Raw genomic sequence first — 23,788 nt, 5'->3', positions numbered from 1 at the left:
AGGCACACCTAATGCATCAGCTACCTCCATCCAGCCATTCACAGGCTTACACCCTTGGGGTTGTACATACATATACCTACAGGAAAACCTTTGGGTTTGTGCCTTCTGAAGAGCTTGTCACCAAGATTTCTGAGCACAGCTGTCAGAAATCCAGATGTTAACCTATTAAATGCTATTGTATTGTAACACGTTTTAAGAGAGACATCAATAAGGCTACTAAATTTCATGCTATTAGAAGTGCTACCCTGAAGCAAGTAGGGATACAGTCTACATGGAAAGCATTGTCAAATGTCTGAAGAAAACAAGTAGAGGACTAACCCTCTTTTTCCGATTTTTCTTATTTCTACACAAGGTATGTCTGTACATTTCTACACAAGGCCATGCCTGTACATTAGAAATCCTGAACAGAAGTGGTGTGAAAGAAATGTTGCCACTGTCTTGTTAAAATAACCATTTAAAAGATTGGGTGGGAGAGAGAGGAAAGAGAGGGAGGAGGGATGTCAAGCACCAGAAGAGACAGGTGGAGAAAATTTGATGACTTCATCAAACCACCTCACCTCTCCCCTGCATAGTGCTCCAAAACTACTCTGTAGGCAAAAATCTCTTGGCTTGTCACACATGTGGGAACTGCATCAATACTACTTTCCTTGCCCAGTTGCATCCGACCACATTATTGTTTGACAAAAAGCCGCACCTTTCCGATGCCTCCATCCTGGGGAGCTCCTCCCACGACGTCCGTGGAAGTCGGCTGAGAGAAATGACCTGCTGTCACTGCGTATCCTGAGCAGGAGATGAGGTGGGGTGGGAGAGAAGAGAGGAAAAATAAATAAATAGATAAATAAGGACAAAAGGAAAGAGCCTGAGAAACAGGTCAGCCATCTGGAGCATGCTCATCGGGTTTCATGGCTCCTCTTAGACTGCGCGTTGTTAGTGTTATGCAACCATTTTGTCCAGGATGCACCAATATTCACTCAGTTCCAGAGCACGAGGCTTCAGGAAATGGCAGTACAACCTCTGGTACACTTCCAAAAGTGGAGAGAAAAAAGGTGTGTGTGTCAGCAGGGAACATGCAGGGGGGGCACACAAAACAGTTACAGGGAACAGTTCGGTAACCCCGAGTCCCTAAAGGGAGGTGGTAAAACAGCAGCATATAAACAGAGACAAACAGAACAAGGGGAGCACATCATGGCAGAGAAGTATCACATCAAAGAGCAACAGTCCCACATAAGCTGGACACAAGTCTCCTCCTTTGGCTGAAATCACTGCCCAGGAAAGCTGGGGAAATTACATGCCTTTTTTTTTTTTTTGGGGGGGTGGGGGGGGAGGGAAATGGAGGAGAGTAGACAAAAGGGTCAGAAAAGTTAATGGCTTAAAAAGATTTTTGTTTACACAAGAATAAAGAGAGGAGGATAGATCAAAGAAAGAGTGTATTTGACAGAAGGAGATCAAAGATTTGATCTTATTTGTTATATTAAAATGATATATATATAATAACTAGAGAAGAGTACGTAGAGCAGAGTACTTTCCTTCTAAGGCTGTCTTGCATTTGACTTAGCTTTTCTGTTGTAAATTATGAGGCACTTGTCTACATGGTAATCACTATATTTTAGGTCTATCAGTGGCAAAATCTATATATGTCCTTAAATATTAATAATATGTCCTTAAAAGCACTCCTCACTTAGCTATCTCCAAGCAGCATCTCCCAAGTGGTATTTTTTTAAAAGACTAAAGGTTAAAGGGAAGAAGACAGGTCAGTGCAAGTCTTTAGTCAAACAATATCAAACCACTGATTGTTTGAAATGCTTTCTAAGTCTTGAGCACTAGGGATTTGGTGGAAGCCTTTAAACTAATTATGCTTGGGACATTAGCTAGTTTTAGAGCAAGTAAAACCAATGGAGTTAACATTAAAGATTACTCAAACCATCCTTCTCAAGCCAATTATTTCATAGCCTTCTTCTGCTGCCAATGAGTCACTTACGTGGTAATATTTTTGCTCAAACAAATTAGTCTCTGCAATACAACTTCTGTAATTATGTATTGTATCCATTTTACAGTAGAAACACAGCCTAACTGATACGCATAGTTTTTCCATCACAATGTAAAAGGACAAATGTAGGAGGCCCACTACCAACCTGCTTCTCAGTCCAAATGCACTTTCCATATTACTCAAAAAATTACTCAAAAAAAAGGCTGGTTGGTTTTTTGTTGCTGTTGTTCATTTGCTAGTTTTTCAAAAAGGGGCCTAGTCTGGCTGTTTCGTTGCTTACATTTGTTTCCAAGTAGGTAACCCTTTAATTCAGGTACTCTTCACACTTTTCAAAAACATACTCTACACCATCAAAAAATCAATATCAACTTTACAGCATAAAAGCCCTGAAACATGTTGTTCAACTCAACCTTTCTCACAGAAAGCACCACAGAGCTACTTACCAAGGTAGGTGTAACGCCTGGCTATTACAGCATCATCATTCAGTTTGTAATACATGTTGTCAGTGAGATTCAGCACTTTGACTGTTCCTGTCCAGTAATAAGATCCTGGTGCCCCCATGATGACCAGCTCCTACAACAGGAAAAACAGCAGGGTGAGGAAAGGATGGGGAAACAGTAAGTAATAATCAAAACTGGACAACAATTCATTCCTTATGAAATAATGAGAAAAGGACAGGATATTAACTTAAAACACCATTTAAAAGCCCATCTATAAGAACCTCCATTCTGTGTTCATGTAGAATCTCTTTCTTCCCAAGCACAAAGGTCACTATACATATCCTTGAAATTCTTGATCTCCCTTTCTATGGCCCGCTTTTGCTCAGCTGTACTGCAACTTCAGTAAAAGACACTCCTCAACCTTACTCGCCATAAAATTTTCCCTGCTAACACACAAAAAATGCTTCTCTACCTGCTGCCTTTCCCAGCTAGCCTCAAGAAGACCCAAAGACAGCAAGCCAAGTGTGCACATTTAAAGAACTGAGCATCTTGCTTTGCTGTCTTCAAAAATGTTCCACTCTTTCAGAGCAAACCTGGCTATATTTAATCACAGACACAAAGAGCAAATCAGGATTTTGAAAGACTGGAAATCAAAGAAAAAAAAGATGCTTTTTTAACACGTCAACTGAGATCGCCCAGATCCAACATCCAAATATAGATGCTCATGGAGAATGCTTTCAAATCAAAATCAAATGTACATTGGCACACCTGTACAACAAAATTCCCATTATTCCCATGAGTAGGGGATGCAAGAAAGTCACAAGCAAGGCTGGAAGAGGTGCAACAATGACATTGCAGAGATTTTAAATGGTAGCCATGGTGGCAAAGGTAAGGAGAGGAAAGTAGGGTGAGTTTCAAGTTGAATCCTACATCCTGAAGTTACTGGCTGAACTCCAAGCATTGCTGAAAAAATTCAGAGCAACACTTGATGCTTCGGCTGTGCTGGACCAGGGAAAGAGGAAGCAGGAGTTTTTATCAGCCTACTGTAAGAACCAGCCATCTCTAAAGTAAATTAATTGCGCGAAAATAGTGCTTCCAGTTGAACATCCTCTCTAAAGTGACTTTTTCTATGTCCTGAGTGTACCTCAAAACCTGCTCCCAAATATCTACCATGGAGATACCCTGGTTCTCTAGAAGGTTTGGTTCTACCCTCAACTGTACTTCTCATATTACAACTGCATTCAACCCTCAGAGCTCTTTCCCATTGAAGGAGACCATGTAAAACACTAATAGTCTTTGTTTTGTTTTTGTTTGTTTGTTTTTTTTAAAAAAAGTTTTCTTTTCTTCAAACACTTGGAAAACAATGTAAATTCACATTATCAAGTGCCAGGCTGTAACAAGTAAAAATGTCTGTGTTTTGCTGGTTATTCATAAGAGGACAATAAACAAGAGGGAAACCCTTTCTTTTTCTTTTCCCAGTTCCAAACTGGTGAGAAAAACTTCTTGCTGTTTTTCACACATGGAGACCTAAACATGCACGTGAACCCAATTCCAGGATTTTCTTTGCTATTTTTGTCATGATTTAAAGCAGAACTTGAATAGGTGTTTTTCAGATTTGCTTTTGTTTATGGAACATCACCTGCTCATTTGCTGCTGGCAAAATGGCACACTTTTTTTCATTTTCTAGGATCAAGCATTAGCACAAAACACCTGCATGTGACAGAGTAAAGACATGAACTGATTTGAAACTGCTCATAGCATTTTTTAACCATGCTTTGGTCAGAGGGAAACCTGTTGCTTATAGGGGTAGGACACAACTATTTTTGTTTCAGTGAATTACAACTTCACTCCAAAAAATAAAGACATTATTGCCAACCAAATAATTTTATTTAGGGAAAAAAATAAAATAAAGGAGATGAAGATGCAGAATGTGTTCATGATTCAAAGCTTCCAGCATCCTCACAGCAAACCTTTGCTTTTGGAAAGCAGCAGATGTGGGTTTAAATAGCCCCAGCAGAGGATTTAGTGAAGCCTGGAGAACATTAAGCCTAGGTAATTTCTCCAGCCACAGGGAAGACAGAAAACAGTTATTTTGCCTCACCACTCATTTCAGCGCAAGCCTTGGGTGGACTCCGTCCTTGTGGGAAATCACTCCCATACTACAGACCCCTTGGGGTGAGCGGCTGCAGTAGCAGGGACTTTAAACAAGCAAATTTCCTAATAATCCTAGAGGGACAGGACTGCACACCCAGACAAAGTATGGGATGTGCTCAGCCACAGCTTTTTTCCTTGGAAGCTGCCGTGCCCCTGAGGTCAAGGGATCGTTTACTGGCAGGAACAACGACCATCAGCAGCACTGAAAATATGGTAGGGGCTTGCCTGTTTGACCCAAAAAGCTATTTATCTGCGTTTCCTGCTCAGTCTGGTAGTGCTGGAGCCGCCACTGGGCCCGAAGCAATGGAAGTTCAAAGCTGTCTTTTGAATTAGGTGAGCAAAGAAGGATTTAAAGCATGGGAACAGAAACAGGCTGGAGAGAGCAGGGAAGCCAGGAAACAGATGCTGCCGATGATACATCAAGTTATCGGGCAGTGCCACTGTGGCAACAGTGCCTGACTGCCATTCCTGTTTACTTGGACATCAGCTCCTGACAGTGCAGAGGGCACATCACTTCTGTATCAGCCTGGACAACAAGGTCTGCAGCCCAGCACATCTGTATTTAGGACTAAGCATATACTGGACATGACAGCAATGAGCCTGACACTGCACTGAACTAGTTGTGTTTTTTTGGGGGCTTTTTTTGGCTTTGTTTTTTAGATCTTGAAGAATTAAAAAAAATCCAGTAGATACATCAGGGAACAAAGTCATCTTTGCCTCAACTAAAACATGGTTGATAAACTGCTGTATAGCAAAGAATATGATCCAGTATTCATATCAGCTCTGTATGCTATTTTTTCCACCTTTTTGAAATGAAGAACTGAAACAGAACTGAAAAAAAATGTGTTTCTTATCTTATTCTGAATATATGTGTATATATATGTGTGTGTGTGTTTGTGCAAATTTATGTATTTATATATTCACGTACACATAATTAAAGAAACTCATTCAGGGAAAAATGGTTTAGATCACTGCAGAAAGAAAAAAAATAGCATTAGACACAGAGATATCTCTGCTTACAAACCCCATCCCCACCACACCACCTCTGCTCACCTCGGTGAAGAAACCCGCGATCCCCGCCTGGCATGAACCGTGCTCCTCCCCGTACTTCTTCTTGTACTCTGGGTGGGAGAAGGGAAGAAAACAAACCACAGTCACTTCTGGCTTGTGCTGGCAACAAGTATACCACCCCTACCATCACCACGCAGTGGGCATTTCACACCCAAGAGGTCTGCATCCCCCTACACACAGCCTGGAGGCTGCCAGGGTAGGATGGGGGACCCTGAAAGCATTTCTGGTGGAGGGATGCTCTGGGACACCATCCCTAGGAAAGAGGTGTGGAGGAAGGAGAGGGCACCACTTTTAATCAACTGTCTGCTCATCTCATCTGGAGGATGCTCAGCTCCACTGCTCTCAGCCACATGCTCACAGCTCCCAGATCACAGGGCTCCCAGTCCCCAGCAAAGGAGCTTTCGTCTGTGTTTTATGAAGCAATTGTTTTCCCTGTCAAACCTGAGGAATTTTTACTTTAGCCTTCAGTAGAAAACAGAAGGGGAAAAAAACAAAAAACAAAAACCCACTTTCCTTATAAAAACAAACAAACAAACAAAAAAACACTAAATTCAAGGGATGGTGTGGGGAGAAATCACATTCCACTTAGAAGCTTTTTTCCTGACCATTACTGTCAAATATTTACCATAATAATGAGTGAATAATGACTACACAGCTTCTGCATATTGACACTTCCTGTGTTACAGTAGGATTCCAAAGAATAAAAAAAAAGTCCAGGAGAAAGAGTAATTCAGGCTCCAAAAACAGTCTCCAAATAGCTCAGTAACTTTGTTGTTGTTGTTGTTCTTTTTTCTTCTTCTTTAAAGCAAGCATCATTAACTCATGGCTAAATGATTAAAAAAAGAAAAAGTAATGGAATCGGTGGCCTCTTTGGAACCAAAAGAAACTCCTCACGAACTTAATTTTATCATAGTGAAGACCAAAAGGAATTATCAGCAGCAGCCGTGCCCCCACACACCCGGCTTCCCAGTGGGAATGTGCAGCAGCACACCCACAGAGCAGTGAAACCAGTATTCACCAGGCCTTCTCTTGGCTGTTTACAGGCAGCACCAGGGCTCTGAATCTCTAGGTTTTCACAGATAGTGACTCACTGAGTCAGGCTCTCCTCACTTGGAAAAAAATCCTTGTTTGTAGACATGAGCACTTTTTATTCAGCAAGCTGAGGAGATGAGGTTTCTCCCTCTGGCATTTCCTGAGAAATAATGCTGTGTGTGTCCCAAAGGGCCCTACTTTTCCAGTGGTTGCGTTTCCAGCCTTGCATGGGATGCACTGCCACAAATTCCACATTCGCCCAACTGAGGCACTTTCACCTCCAACCACAATTTTTTTCTTACACCCAATGTACCAAGGCATAAACAGATCCTCCCTCTTCCCAATTCCACACTCAGCCTGTGGTATCTCCCAGGTTCTGGTAATCCAAAATCACCCCACAGCGAACATCCCCTTACATGGGTTGGCAAGAGGCCTTCCAGCCCCAGAGTGCAAGGCCACAACCAGCTGCTGCAGCTGGGCCACGCTGACTATTTGATGGATTTAAAATTGTATATTTCCCTACAAAAAAGGGTATTAGGCTCAGCTCACAGTTTCTTTAAGTGTCTCCTTCAAAAAAAAAAAAATCCACACAGTTCAATTTGCTTTAAAATAAAAGGGGAAAATTGCCATAGGACATTTAACTAATGTAGTGAAAGATTTAAGTCAGAAAAATAATGAAATAATCACCTGGAATGCTTCAGCACAGGTTGAATGGCAAATAAAATGTACTTCTTACTTGTGGTTTTTAAAATTTCTCCTTCTATCAATAGGTTTTACAACACTTTTTCCCACAAACAATCCTGCCTTAACTATTTTACCAAGCTTTGTTTACACAGCACCCAGGGTACCCACTTGTGCCTTACATCTCACCCTCTGCAGCATAAATAAAAGTCTCAAACACAACTGAATGCCCCAGAAACTGAAGTTTTGGTGTATGAGAGTCCTGATTCTCCAAATCATCACCCCATGTTGCTCCAGGCAATGGAAGGCTCCCTCCACAAACACTTGTGGATGTGAGTATCCCAGCTGACACAAGCCACCCCTTGAATGTAGCTGCAAATAGAAACCAAGGGAATGTAAAACCATGTGAGGATGACAGAAGAAAGAGTAACAGCTTCAGCCATGCAACAAAGCAGCCATTCAAGGCTGGTGGATGAGTCCAGGGCTTCATGCAGTTGTGTTCCAACAACAAACAAGATAACTTCATTTCTTGGGATAAAAAGGATTTTCTTCTGATAAATGCCTGTACAAATTCTTGATAAAGAAATGCTTGTACAAAAATTAAATTATTTCTCCAATCATGTCAAAAAGTGTATCAAATTCAAAGCATTATTTTATTATAGTATAATTTTGCCTACTTTTTTTTTAAAAAGAGGTCAAATTCAGATCCAGGAATAACTTGAAAACAAAAGCCCCTACATCACAGGACACAACAAAGCTGATTTTCATCAGCAATATACATATTAGAAAAGGAACAGAAAAACACATAATTGTTTTCATTGTCAGACCATGAAAAAAAGGGTTTTCTTTAAATGAGATGAATGACTGGCTGCAATGCATAAAGAATAGGAGAGATTTGGTGGTTTAAATGGTTGTACAATAAACTCAATTGGTATGTCCACTGAAGCTCATACTCAACAGACATCATTCATGGCTTCCTGTGGTGTTCAGTGTTTTTAAGTCACTTATGTTGCCAGTACTATCTGATCAAACTAATAGCCCTAGACTTCACTTAAATAACTAGTTACACTGTGGTTGTAACAGTGGTCAGTTGGAATTACAGCATTTCAAATAAATTCTGAGCTTGGATATAACCATTGTCTCTGTGAAATGAAGACACGACATGAAAATATTTGGCTTGAATAAATACCTGATTATACTTCTCAGAAAAAAGAAAAAAAAAAAAAAAAAGAGCTTACAGGGGTATAAATGGATTCATTACAGTAGCGTGGCATGATATACAGCAAAAATGCAAAGCAGTGACCATCCTTCCACCCTACAGGTATCCATCTATCCTATCGCTATGCGACCCAAACAGATCACACGTATCGATTCATCTATTTTCCTACCACCCTTGAGAGAGAAAACAGCTTTAATGACATTCTGCAAAGAGAATCTGAAGCACAGAGGCACAAACACCACAGGTATTAAGGCTACCTGAGCATTTAAAACTCCACTGAAACAGAGAAGAAAGCAGCAGCATGTTTTGGCGGGATGCCAACACAGGCAGTCCTGCCCAGGGAGACAGCAGCCTAGCCTGGTTGGACACTGGGCTCCTGGATTCTGGCATTATTCTTTCAGCACAAAAGCCACTCCTCTCTTCAGGCCACCTCACTCCCACTTGCACATGGTTCTCACCCCAGGCAGATCGCCTTCCAGCTCACACAACCAGGGCCACTGCCCCTCACATCCTGGATAGTCACTTTCCAGCCCCACAGACTTCTGTCCCCTCCTAGAGCTGTTCTGCCTCGCCCAAGCAGCAGAAGATCCCCAAAGGCATAAAAACCAAGATTGCTTCTACTTCCCCTCCACCCTAGTACATTGCCATGACACCTGCCACTCATACCACCATCCATCCATCCACCCATCAATGCACTGAAACCATAAGCCATCAGGAAACTGTGCAGATACTGCATGAGCTTACAGTTTTTGCACACCTGAACAGCAACATTTGCATGAGGTTTAGATATTACATGCAGTGGATTAGGTGGTTTCCACATATCTGCAGGCAATAACTGCTGTCATGAAAGGATCCTTTGTTTTTACACTTCTTTATTGTTCTTTCATCTGTCCACAGACCACTGCACACCCTCATTTATGCAGACCACAAGCCACTAAATTAACTGCTGCAGCAACAGCTGACAGCAAAACAATAAGATGAGGCTGAGCATGAAAGAGGTGGCTGCTTTTGTGACTTTGAAAACATGCCAGAAATAATTGCTTAAACCTCCCTTTTTTTTTTTTTTTTTTTTTGTTAATCTTAGTTTATAAGAGAAGTAAGGCTGAGGAAGAAGTAATTGGTTAAAAGAAGACACAAAAAAGGATGAGCTATGATGTGTGATGACACTGAAGGCAAATGCTCCACAACCTCTTCTCTGACCAAACCTAAGTCTCTAAGCAAACTTCAATATCATAAAATAGCATGAGTTTCACTGTGCAATAAAATCCTTTACCATTTTCACAAATGAAAGCGAAATGGACAGTTACAATAAGCTACCATTTGCACTGAGAGCATCCTGTTTCCCATCTTCCTGTGTTCTACTATACTGGGAAAAAACAGTAGTAATTTTTCTGACCTAGCACTGTGGCATTGGTTTACACCACAAAGCCGGGATATTTTGATGCCTCCCAGAAAAACAAGTGTGGTCTGGACCCAGCACTTGCTCATCCCTTTGGAGGGCAGGCACGTGAGCATGTGCTGTTCCCCTTATTTCCTAACCACACAGTCCACCAGCTTGCCTGCCTCCATCACCAGCTCCTACCACAGAAGGCTAGGAAACCATCCCAGCTCTCCCTGTACAGCTGGGCTACCTCTCATGCTGGAAACGAACACTTCATTGCAAACTGAAGGTACTGGGGGGTGACCAGGCAGCTAGCAAAAAATAAACAAGTGAAAGCACCGCCTGGAAGAGCATGGCTCCATACCCCAGCTATACCTGAGAGGACAGCCAGCTCATATAAACCAGATTAGTTCCTACTCAGAAAGATGGCATTTAACTATTAGGCTTTCTGCTGTTCTCATTAGCTCTCAATAGCTTCCAGACTTCTGTCAGCTGTTTCAGGGAAACTGGATAAGAGTAAGATGTATTGAGACCACTGTGTTGTTGCACCACTACCATTCAGTCAGGAAACTGAGATTTCCTTTTTTGTCTTTAATTATTAAGCCTGTTTTATGCAGATAGAAAACATACTGTGTGCATTAAGGACGTCCGTCCTGAGGTCAGATTCCTCTCCCTTTCTGGCACAAGACTTTTGTTACACAAGCTAATATCTGTCTTGAGCTGTGCGCACACAGACGTATGGCGACTGATGTGTGCTCAGCTGGCCTACATGCTTCACCAGCTGGCAAGCCACTTCTGTTTGTGAGCTGTACGGCCACATTAGCCTCTCACAAGGCTTATCACTTTAGGTTCACTAACTACAGGCTCTGGCTTAGGTTCACTAACTACAGGCTCTGGCTTTAGAGGCACTTGGGTTGCATTACTCACTGCATTTATTATTCCTATCAAACCTCCAGCTTCTTTCCCTCAGACTGTTTCTCTCAACCCGTAGCGTCAGTGGAGGAGAATTTCTTCTCCTCCTTCCAGAAAGCGAAGGAAAAAGCTTAAAAGGATTGTTGCAAGATGAGCAGATCACAGCCAACCTCAAACAATGCACCCGTCTGCATACCGTATCATGGCTATCACTCACATTCAGGATCAGGCTTGCTTTATCAAAACCTAAAAGTTCCAGCAGCAAACAAACACAGCCATCCCTTGCGACACTTTGTGATTTCATGTCTGACAATGGCAGATGGGGGGGGCGGGGAGGAGAGAAATCAGTCCCAAAACTCCAATTTTCATTCTAGCATGCAGTGAAGCTAAGCCAACATTGTACTGCAACCAGCCCTGCCAATTTTCCACTGGCTGTTTTGCATACGCTAGGCCCACACGTTTCTATTTTCTAGCAATTCCTGGCAAATATCCTGTCAGATTAGCAGCCATTTTACTCTCAAGACATGACGCACAGAAAAACACCAGCAGTTTGTCTCCTCTAGAAACCACCTCCCTGCAACAGATTCAGACAAGCAGTTTTTAAAGCAAAAGCCGGAGTGATGACAAAGATTCAGAGGAAGCTCTGGCAGCATCTCCATACATGTGCATTGACCATCAAGGCCTGTATCAGACAATTTGCATTGTGTTAACTCACTGTGAAACCCAAACCTGGTTTTACTGACAGGAATGAAAGAAAAAGAACAAATACAATGGGACAGCACTCACAACAGGAAGGCTTACGTGATTCACTTGTATTCTGTCACAGATCAGCTGGGGTGGCTGGTTCAAGAGACTCAAAAACTCTCACGTTTCAAATTACAAATAATTTCAGGACTGGTTAAACATGCAATACACAAGTGTGTGCTGTTTCCAGACTGAAACATGCAATTAAGACAAAAATTGCATGGGTTTGCAATGAAAACAATAAATAAAATCAGAAGTCTTGCCCACATCAAACCATGCTACACCTTGTCTTCCAAACTCCCACGCTTCCTCAGGCTCCTACAGGCAAGAGGGGAATGCCAGGGACAAGAAGGAGAAACCCAAAAAGGTATTTTCCCTGAGTGCCTCTCTGGGGGCTGAGAAACCTTAGGAGACACCCTGTCTTCTTCATAACAGGATACTTACGCCACTGGTTTAGTTAATTGCTTTTGGCTGAGATGATGCTGTCTTCTAAAGTGTTTAGGAGAGGAAACATGATACAAAGATTTCAAATGCACCAGAAAAATGGAAAATTAAGATGTTGACACTTGGGATTTACAGTAAAAACAACAGGAACAGTAGCCCATTGTTCAGGGTGGTGGGGCCCTCTTTCTTCATGCCCACCTAAATGAAGACCTTTGGAGGATCCAAACAGGGATCAAGACATCTTCCAGCATCTAAAACACAGCAGCAGTTATATTAAGCTGCTGCAGAAGTTCTCTGAAATAAGCAAAGTGTTAAGCAACACTTTTTCCTCTCTAATCCTCTAATAAATCACAACACAAAAATGAAAATATTTCCATGAGATGGGAAAATAGGTTCCCAATTACAGTATTTCCTATTTAGTCTGTTCTACAGCTACGCATGAGAGTCCAAGCTCAAATCAGTATCTACTGATTATTTATACAGAGGAAAGAGAACCATAGCCTCCAAACACAATTCACAAAGATATTATTTCTCAGGTAGTTAAATGAGACCTTGTACAAAAAGTCTCAGGATCTGTTCAATCATTGTGCTGTTCTCCCATCTTCACCCAAAACCCAACCTCCATCCCAGCTGTGCCTCAAGGCAGCAGTATGTTACAGAGGGGGAAAAAAAAAAAAAAAAGGAAGAAAGAAAAACATCAGCAGTAAGGGTTATTGTGGATGGTTTTGCAAAAAAGGGAAAACAGCAGCCATAAGACATGAGATGGGAGATGGAAGTAAGCCCCACTCCCACCCCCCTGCCCCTTACCTTCATAGCAGGGCAAGAGCTTCCGCCCGTTGGGCTGCAGGTTGGGGGGAATGATGTTGCAGAAGCCATGGGGCAGGATGTACTCTGTCTCATAGTAGATGTTTTTCCAGCGGTGTGCACAAGCCTAAACAGATCATACCACATGCATTACTGACCCAGTCACAGGAGAGCCCTCCAACCAAGGCAAAGTATGCATAGTGCATGAACAGCACCTCTCAGTATCACCTTCCCCGCCACTGCCACGTCACCCACCCTTTTCACTCCACTCTTTCTAGTCACAGCATCTTCTCACTATTATCTTCTGTAGCTTAGGACATTGCCTTACTTGGTGACTCAGATCTCATCCTTTATAGAACAGCTTGAGTTGGAAGGGACCTTAAAGACCATCCAGTTCCAACCCTCTGACATGGGCAGGGACACCTCCCACCAGACCAGGTTGCCCAAGGTCCCATCCAGCCTGGCCTTGAACACCTCCAGGGCGGCATCCACAGCTTCTCTGAGCAACCTGTGCCAGTGGCCTCACCACCCTCTGAGTGAAAAACTTTCTTCTAACATCTAACCTAAATCTCCGCTCTTTTAGTTCAAAACCATTCCCCCTTATCCTATCATTATATGACTGAGCAAAAAGTTGCTCTCCATCTTTTTTATATGCCCCCTTTAAGCACTGAAAAGCTGCAATGAGGAAATCCTTCATATGTTCATGATGAGGAAAACAGCAGGTGTCACAACAAGTCATAGCTCACGCTGGAGACTTCAAGATCTTTCATTGTGTATTGACCCTTTGTACTGGGTCTGGCTGGGATGTTAACTTTCCCTGCAGCAGCCCATACAGTGCTGTGCCCTGCACTTGTAGCTAGAACAGCAGTGTTATCACACCAGTGTTGTGTCTACTGCTGAGCAGTGCTGGCACAGCATCAGGACTCTCTCTAACCCTCCTAGGGGGAGGGCAAAAGAGTGAGAAAAGAAACATCACCTGGGCAGCTGACCTAAACCAACCAAAGGGTTATTCCATACCATGTGGTGTCACACTCAGCAATAAAAGGTAGAAACAGGAAGAAGAGGGGAGGGGTGGGCTCTCATTGTGAAAATGTGGGTCCTCCTCCCGAACACCTCAACATGTGCGTTGAGGCCCTGCTTCAAGGACGTGGTCAAGCATTGCTCATTTGTGGGAAGCAGAGAGTAATTTCTTTCCTCTGCACTTCCACATAGCCTTTATTTGTTTGTTTTTGTTTTTTTGTTTTTTTTTCCTTTTTTCCCTTTCCCCCTCCCCCTTTTTTCCCCTTTAGTTGAATTGTTTAGTTAATAATAACCTTTCCTTAATAATAATTATTATTATTATTATTTTTCCCCTTTAATTAAATTATCCTTATCTCAGCCCATGAGTTGTTCTTTACTTCTTCCCCTCCTCATCTAAGGAGGGGGAGTGAGAGAGCGGTTGTGGTGTTTAGCTGCCTAGAGCGGTGAAACCACCACACCCTTATGGCCAGGGGACTAGAATTGATGCTAGGACTCAGAAGGTTACTAAAAGCATACTAGAACATTATCCCACCAGAGGATGCCTGTGCGAGTCAAAGGCTTGTCTTACTGGGAAAGGCAGCTTTGCTCGTGGTGACAGAAGAGCCAGATCTTGCTTACCAGTAATTAGTTTAAGTGAAGATGCCAGAGATTTTGTGGCAACAAGACTGGCAACATCAGTCAAGGTACAGACAAAGTGCAGAGATCAGGGTGCCTTCCCCTTTTAGTGGACAATAAGATCAACGAGGGCTAAACCAGCCTCACCAGGACACAGCACTCAGTACAACTGCCACACAAAGACATGCATGCCAGCAATATAGAGCCTGGTTCACACCTTCCCAGAACCTATTTGCTCCAAGCATTAACACTGCATTCCTGCCAGACAAATCACAAGTTATCCTGTGCACAAGGGTTACTCAGAATAAAAGGAAGTGAGATGTGAAAGAGCAAGGGCTTTAAACACATGCTGGGCCACATCTCCAGCTGGTCTAAGTCACTAAAGTCAGTGTAGGGGTATCAATTTGCTTTGTTTAAGGCTTGGTCCCATGTGCACAAAGCAGGCTCTCTGCTACAAATCACCTCCTCCGCATGCTTTCAACTTTTCCTGGAAACTTCACATCAGCCCTGCTATCTCAGAGGGACTGGGGACAGACCCCGCCATGATCTCCACATTTTACCCAATCCCCCCAGATGAGACATCCTCTCTCCTCCTTCCTCTTGGCTACCCACTTTCTTGCCTCAGCACCTTGCAGCCAAGCACATTGCCATTGGAAGCATCTCCAATGAAAGAAATCCATAAAGACTGCCACCCGTCACACAAAGGATGCTTATAACAGCACTTGGCTTGACAAACAATGTACGTGAGTAGTCCTGTACAGAGCAGCCTCGGGGACTCAGTTCCTTGCTTTAAGGAAACTCATTTATGATTTTAATCCCCATGCACCCCTCATTCAAAATTCAAGAGCAACATCAAAAAAAAAAAAAAAAAAAAGATAAAAGAAAACAGCCCATGAAATCTTAATTCTCAGAGTAAACAGGAAAGAGCTTCTCTCCTGGCACATCTATACTGTGAGCACAAATAGATTAAGGCCTGGCCCTTCTAAAGACAGTACCATAAAGACACATACCATTAAAGCTACAGTCAAGTCAACCTCAACTCCGGATATTGACTCAAATGGAAACAGACCCAGAGTATTTTTTAAAATTATGTAAAAACAAATAAAGGACCATGATATTGTAAATTCCCTGATATTTTATCTCTCAGAAACTGCCAGGGACTCACATAAATTTACCTACTAATCTCTCCCAAAGGAGCACAAATAATGGCATGTCAGGGTGAGCAGCAGCATTTCATCAGAAGCAGGAGGCTCTGCTCAGGAGCAAGAAGGAGTGAAGTACAGAGGCCAAAAAAGGTAGAGCAAAATTTAAGAGAAAGAGAAAGAGAGAGAGAAAGAGAGAGAGAAAGAGAGAGAGAAAGAGAGAGAGAAAGAGAGAGAGAAAGAGAGAGAGAAAGAGAGAGAGAAAGAGAGAGAGAAAGAGAGAGAGAAAGAGAGAGAGAAAGAGAGAGAGAAAGAGAGAGAGAAAGAGAGAGAGAAAGAGAGAGAGAAAGAGAGAGAGAAAGAGAGAGAGAAAGAGAGATGCAACTGCATTAAAAGTATGCTCAAAAAATCAATAAGAGGCTGGGAGCTCAGCTTATTAATTCTGGGCACACTTCCCTATTCTGTTTGTTATTTTTTTGTTTGCTTGATTGCTTTTGTGGGTATTTTTCTTTGTGTTATGTTGGGGAGGGAAGGGGGATTCATTTTTGTACTTTTTTGTTTTGTTTTCAAGAACAATCACTTTTCTGTACCTTCAGCATGGTGCATACTCAGGCACAATGCAATTTACCGCTGGCTGCCTGAATCTGCTGACAACCTGTGAGTAGATCTAAGGGATGAGCTCCACCTCAGTTATCTCAGGTGAGGCTTCCCCAGGCTCCCCACCACCACAGCAAAGCTTGTCTGCAGCTGCTTTTGGTTCTCCTGCCTTCCCAAAAGTGCATACTTGGATTATAATACATGATCCCTGGACTATTCAACATTGCTGTGTCAAGGCAATGCACCACCACTGTTTGCTACAGCCTTCCTTCTTCAGCATGTGACTGAAGAGATCTTGGGAATGGAGAGGAATTTCTTGAATTTGATGTGGAACAAGGGAGAAAGAATGCAAATCCTGAGGCCAAATAAAACCTTTCTGGGCCAAGCACACAGAGGTCTCTAGCAATTATAGAATCACAGAATTGGAAAATATCATCTAGTCCAACCATCCCCCTACTACCAACATCACCCATTAAACCATGTCCCTAAGCACCAGGTCCAACCTTTTCTTAAACACCCCCAGGGATGGTGATAGTAGACACTGCATCACCAGAAGACCATGAACAGCCCATTTCAGAACCACAGATGCTTTTTGCTTTCTTGTACATTGAGCACCAGCCATGGGCTTTGTACCAGAGGAAGAGCCCACGAGAGACCAAGACTTCACTTCAGAGGCTGACTCCTGAAGTCAGAATCCAAACCAAAGACTTGTTAAATGTACCACTGTCAGACCGCTTCTGGCTTGCTCTTCCCTAGGGAGGGCTTCAGCACTGTGATGGGTTTGCCCCCACACACACTTTTATCACTAAGCGTGCCAGTATGCTACTTAAAGTGAAAAATGGCAACACTTGCAGAGTAACGACAGATGTGGCAGGTATTTAGGAAGAGCAAGATTAAAGGATGTGGCTTACCTCCAAATCATAATGTACTGTCCCCAGCTCCTCTCCCAGTAAAAGAGAAAGAAGGAATTTTGCCATTTTAGTTGGGAAAGAGACTGCAATCTCAGCAGTATTACTGTAGCTCTTAAATTAATGCAAATAATAACTGATGGCATGCCTGAGGACAGGAAGCCACCAAACTGCAAACTCAGCTTATTTTTTAGATAATTTTACTTCTTCTTTTGTTTAAATCTTCATTATTAGATTTTTTCTATTCATTTCTTTACACAAGCATAAAACACTGGTTCTGTAATGTTCTGGCACATTATGGGCTCAAATAAAACCCACATTACCAAACACCAGCTAGGCCCCCCCACACACTCCTAACCTTACACTGAAGCTGGTACTTTCATCTGAAGGAGAGGAATCTGCCTTGTGGAAAACTGCTAAGACAGATTTAAGCCACTACACAGTTTCAAAGCAAAAGCAGAGATTTCTTCATACAATATACAGTGAAACTGTAGGAGTAATTGTTCTAACACATGACGTCAGGAGCACAAAGATTTCACATGGGTTTAAAAAGTGACTGCCCACATTTATGAAAATATATATAGAAAAATAATCCAGGGCAATTGAACACAAAACTACTTCACTTGATGCGAGCCCTTTGGGCAAGCACTCTCAAAACACTGCCTTCCTACCAGCTCCTGAGACGCTGGGCTAAGTAGCCTAATCTTTCCTTGAAGCAGCAAATAAACCCCTTTAAAAAATCTGTTTTGATACTTTCCACCATTTCTTACTACTCTGTTCTGATTTACTCAGCAGACATCCCCTTAAAACCTCCAGTGCCTTCAGCTGGGTCTTCCTGCTTCCAGCAATGAGCATGGAAATCGCCCCTTCAAGCTAAGCCCTCCCAGTCTGCCCACGTCCTTCACCCCTGCAGCCTTCCCTCTGCCAGTGAGCATCCAGACTTAGCCTTGGCAGTTAACTGGCTTTTTCACCAACTTCCCTTTCCTCTGCTGCTTTTGCTTAGGTGTCATCTCCCTAGACATCAGCTGCAACCTCTTCCCCTTTGAACTGAGATATATGAAATCATTATTCTTAAGATAATTGTCATTTTGACAAAAATGTTTCAGTGTTGCCTAACAAAGTATATGCACTAGCTTCTGAAAATGACAGAAGAGCTTGTCTAGCTCAGACCAATGACTAGAAAATTGTGAGGATCATGTGTCTTAGAATCATAGAATGGTTTGGGTTGGAAGGGACATTTAAAAATCATTTAGTTCCAATACCCGTGCCACGGGCAGGGACATCTTTCATCAGGTTGCTCAAAGCCACGTCCAACATGACCTTGAACACTTCCAACATGGAATAGTAGCACGAAGTTGGGTTTTCTGGATCAGTGCATGTTACTCTTCACTCATGCAGGGTTCTTCTAAGCACATGTACTGGGTTATCCCTTGAAAATATGAATTGCTTACAGTATTCTGGTTGGAATGCCTGAATTTCATGCTCCCACTCCCCCATGGGAAGTCAGTGTGAAAGAATCTGGGGTTTTAAGTGTTTGGAATCTAAATACATATTAAGAAAAATGACTTTAAGTCAAGCAGCTTTCTCCACTTGGCTTAGTAAGTGGTTGGTGCAGAAGGTGTCACATGAAATCTCCTGTAGCTCATTTGTGACTGGTTGGCACCACTCACCAGGGCAATTCCCTACCTCACTGGAAAGATGCGGTCATACTGCAAGTTTTCAACTCCCAAATGTCAGTGTTTAGAAATAGATTGTTGTTAGGGTTACTCTGATATGAGCTTGAAATTTGCCTGCCACATATTATGCACAACATTTAGTTGCAATTTTTCTTATTTTGTTTAACAGTCCTGCAGGCAGGCTTCCAGGGTAGACAGAGCTCAACAGCGGATGCAAACACAGACAATTATTGATCATAATATATTTTTAAAATGCATGAATGTATTTGTCCAGCTCTTTTTATGATTCTTTCCCAGCACAGGAAGCATTGTTTTGCAGAGATAAATTCCACATCCTAAGGACCACATCTGCTCTCCTTGACCCTTTCTATTTCCATGGTAACCATATCAGAGACAACAAGGCCACCCACATGCAACTAATTCATCTCCACTCTCAATTCTTCCACCTCATTAATGGAAAATTCATATACATAAAGACAAAATATTGCCCCAAAGTCTCATCTTACATTTTTCATGGTGAGTTCTGACATGCAATACATATGCTCGTGGAAAATGAATGGATACATAAACACAGACAACCTACAAAAAGAACAAACCAACAGATACCTCACAGACAAAGTTCTATTTATTCCGTTCAGAGATTTAATCCCTCACATTTAGGAGGAAGCCCTTAGGTGACACAAGTCAGGTGTGATTGCTTTGAAGCCGTTCCTCTATAAATAAAACTTTCTGGCTTGGGTTCATTTTCCTTCCGCTTGAAGGAAGAGACTACAGAATTTGCTGCCTGTAAAGTTGGACTCAGTCAGTCACTACCAAACACATTAATCCTGACATGTTTAGCATTAGAGTCAGACAGCAGCAGTGATTTTAATGAGATCAAAGAAAAGAGTGGACTTACCAGCACACTTCCACCAGCCTTAGGCTGTCTAGCCAGGCTCACGCCCATCCATTCATCATCTCTGTCTTCTTTACAGGTCTTTCCACAGAGCATGCCCCGAGAATTGCCTACAGAAGAAGGGCAGCAAGGCAAGGAGACGTGAGTTTTAAACATCTACAAAGACACCCCATAGGAAAAGTGATTGTCCATCTAACATCTGCCTGTCAGTGCTTTTCTTTTCCCTTTCAACCTAAATATTACTTCTTATATGCGTTAGTCAGGGTGGTGCTCACCGTTACTAAGGCATCATCCATAGTAGAAGACAGACACTGTCCCAAACAGCCAGCAGCTATTAAAGTATATCCACAGCTTTACTTGAATAAACCATCCAATTGAAATAAATGGGAGAGATGTGGGATTGCTTGCAGAATGCAGTTAAAAAAAAGTTATCCTGCGAAATGAGATATGGGGCATTTAAAAAAAAATGGGGTCTAAATCTTTAGTCCTCTCAGGCATCAATCCGTGAAAGATGGTTTACACTATGGTAGCTGGACAAATCAAACTTGCCAAAATAGTGTTTTAATCCACGTACACTTCATAAAAAGAAATTCTATGTCACTCAAATGTGACAAGATTAATAAACCAATACTGACATAGGTTTTATTATAGACGGAGAAATCAATACTGTGAATCACATGACCAAGAAAGAGAAAATACATAAAGACTTCAATTGACTCCCTCAGAATCCAGCAGGTTTTAGATCAGAGCCTTACTTTGGGAATAGGCAGCCCATCTTCCCCTGATTCAGACAGTAGGTCAGAGAAATGAGTCAATCATGATCACGTGCAGTAGGGTACAAGCATGGCTCTCTCAGATAAACTTATTTCCTTTCACACATGAAGCAAAGGCAAGGAATCATTAGCTGCATTATGAGACAATCCACAGATTGCTGTGATGCTATTAACTCTGCACACCACACACCCATCACCCCACCACCTGGTCATCCCACAACCAGCTCCACCAGGAGAGGCATATGAATCCCTCTCAGGGACCCAGAGCCTCTTTGAAGCTGGCAGGAGGACTGCAAGTCATGTGGGGTCTTCTGGTCCCTCCTCTCAAAGCATCACTGATACCCACCTCGACCCATATCCAGCTCTGTGCATCTTCTGTCAGGATTGGTGTGGACTCGACATTTAAACACTGCTCCTGGGGACTGAACAGAGGTGCTGTATTTAGAGTCTGCCTTGGGAGCTCCAACCAAGACCCTGGAAACCAAACACAAAGTAACAAGTGATTAATTTCAAGCCAAAAGAAAAAAAAAACACAAACAACAGCAAGATTCGCATTGCCAGTGGTTCCTCAGCAAAAAGACTTTTTTCCAGCAACCTTGTAAAACGATGACTTTGATTCACAAGCTGAAAACAACACTGACAGTGAAAGCATTTTTCTCCAGTGAAGCCATGAATACTTTAATAAGTTAAATTTCCATTAGCAGTGTAGCACTTTTGAAGCAAGTCCTTTTCTCACCCCAGATAACATTTAGGAGAGTATTAGGAAACACAACAGCAGCTGCATCTATTTTTCCTCAGTTTTAACTCTATCCCTATCAACCCAAAAATTCCACAAGAGCTAAAATACACCCATGAGATGAGGAAACCTGAACCTGCTTGTTTCCGGACAGCTTAAATTTAATAAGGCTACTTAGAAAGTTGAGGCACCCCCTTACCAGAAGATTTTATGTAATTACAGTTTTTAAAAGGGGGTGGGGGGATGACAACACAGGAACAATTCTCTTCCACAGTGCCTTGCCATCAGCCCTCATTATCATTAAGGCTGTGACAACTATACCTGGAGTAGTTGTCCCATGTGTGAGAACTAGTACCTTGGGAAGTTCCAACACACAGCTATGCTCATGGGGTTCCTAGATGTAGCCTTGAAAGACAATAAGCACTTTTAGCTAAGTGGATCATCCCACAAGTGACTGTTTAGCAACCTGGTAGTTTCTCATGCCTTCTCCTCATCAAAGGGACAACCTCCTCACCTGGCTGTGAACTTGGATGCAGGCACTTGAGGGTGAGGAAGGAGGTTAAGCAGGAGGAGGGCAGTGCCGGGGAGGACGGTGGGGAGCACCAAGCAGTTCAATATCAGTTCTGCAGATACCCTTGCACTGTGGGGCTGGGCAGAGCTTTTCTATCTAACAAAATCCATGATGAAGTTAAGCCCAGGGCTGGAACTGAGGGCAACCATCTCTAAAAGACGGCCTCCAGTGTTTGTGTGCATACATGTATGTGCTGCCTGTTGACCGAGGAGGCACCACTGTTGACCATGGGTGCTTGACCAAGGAGGTACCACTCTTGGTTTAGCTACTAAAAGGATAGAGAGCTACTGGTACAAAGTCTGCCCAGGCACACAGCCCACCCATGGCATGGATGGACAGCCCCAGAACGGAAGCTTTCCTGGTGTTAAAGGTTTTCCTTCTTTAAAGTTCCATTCCCAACCACCACCCATTGTCACCATTCAATACAGAGAGACCCAAGGCACAATGCACGCACATGTCCAGTGCCAACCTGGGCCACCTGGATAAGCTGCCATCAGAAGCCTCTTCTATACCATATGCTTCCCCACACATCTCAAAACCACCCCACGGCACTTGGAAACACATTCACAAAATGAAAAGAAACCCTACATTTTCTCCCAAGTCTCATGAGCTGAGCAGTATCATTTGGAGAAGTTCAATGGGGCTGCTCTAGATAACGCACATCATGTTTGCACAAGTGAGAAGAATTAGTGGCTGAAATGCTTAAGTTCCTTAAGCCTACAAAGCCTGCACACATTGAGGACTGAACGCAAAGGAGCCTGAAATAATAGCCCAACATGGAAATCCCACCAGCCAGGCAGCAGGCAGAAAATCCAATGCCAATCATCTCGTTTACACAGGCAATGAATGCACGTCATTCACTTATTGACATTCATGAGGTCCAACAAAAACAAACAAGGGGGCATATTACTAGCTTAAAGAGTTACTGGTTCGAATTGCAAATGGCAAGAAATGTTTCTATGACCTATTGTAACAATAAGGTAATGTGGGCTATGCTGACCTCCAGTTTAAATGAAGCTTTCCTCTAAACCAACAAAAGTAAATTTGATTCGGCAATTAGTGCAAAAGATACCTCAGACTGCAGAATGCCAGATGGAGACCTCTTCCGATCTCTTTAAAAAGCTGAATGGGAAAAATCTGTAATTAATGATCTGAGTAGGCTGGAGGGGGAGGGGGAATTATATGACTCAGATTGTCTTGAGCGATACCTTTCAAAAACATTTGTCACATCTCCCCACGTGGACTGTGCACAAGGAAGGAGCCACTAAAACCAACTGGTGACATGTGCCAGAAGCAAATCTATTTTGGATTGTCCTGAATGGCCAGACATCCAAATTTGGTAGCTCGCCTACCTCATACACCGTGTAATCTTAGGGTCTTGTTTCTTTAATTCGCTCTTACACTTCCTCCCCAGTGGCTGAAACCTCTGCAGGATTCCTGTTTCCTCTGGTGCGACCCATGCTCGCCTGTGCCCAGGAAGAAGTCACCTTCAGGAAGATGGGAGGTCTTCCTGCTGGCTGCCATGCTTTTTGGCTGGTCAGGTTGGCATTTGTCACATACCACTTACTGTGGTTCTATTCAAAGACTTGAGGCTGGGATATTACCTTTGCCAAGAAAAGATTCCTTTACTCTTTCATCCGATTCTGTATGTGACTGCTTAAACTGTTGGAAGAAAATTGCCTATTTAACTGCCACAAGAGTCCCAGCAGGTCTTGACAGAAAACTCACTTTTCTGCTAGTGTGTTGGAGCTCACTGAGCAAAACAAATGTCTGTTTTGCATCTCCCCTACACATTAAAACACCTCTGAGGTCTTTGGAGACTTCTGTGAAACAATGCTGCAACCAGAGAAGGTGTTTTTCTCCGGTACCATACCAAAATAGAAATGCATTTCAAAACAAAGCCTCGGAGCCTCACACAGTCTTCTCATGCCTCAGCACTGTGCATTTTGGCCTGACCTAAACACACAGATACGTGAACAGCCCAGA

At 42.7% G+C, this 23,788-nt stretch overlaps 1 protein-coding gene across 2 annotated transcripts in view; it reads right to left on the bottom strand.

Annotated features, from left to right (window-relative positions):
* Positions 1-23,788, bottom strand: part of ITGA9 (integrin subunit alpha 9) — a 221,026-nt gene that overhangs the window by 192,354 nt on the left and 4,884 nt on the right. For both annotated transcript variants that reach the window (XM_082754412.1, XM_082754413.1), the window contains exons 2-7: positions 20,842-20,969; positions 19,726-19,832; positions 12,873-12,996; positions 5,635-5,702; positions 2,431-2,560; positions 695-780 (exon numbers count right to left, since the gene is read on the bottom strand). In XM_082754412.1, the coding sequence (XP_082610538.1) occupies positions 695-780; positions 2,431-2,560; positions 5,635-5,702; positions 12,873-12,996; positions 19,726-19,832; positions 20,842-20,969 (643 nt within the window). The remainder of the gene's footprint in view (positions 1-694; positions 781-2,430; positions 2,561-5,634; positions 5,703-12,872; positions 12,997-19,725; positions 19,833-20,841; positions 20,970-23,788) is intronic.

Source organism: Aythya marila, assembly GCF_965140915.1.
Source record: "Aythya marila genome assembly, chromosome: 2".
Classification (NCBI taxonomy): Eukaryota; Metazoa; Chordata; class Aves; order Anseriformes; family Anatidae; genus Aythya; species Aythya marila.
The sequence above is the reverse complement of the archived record's forward strand: the minus strand, read 5'-3'. Positions and strand labels throughout refer to the sequence as shown.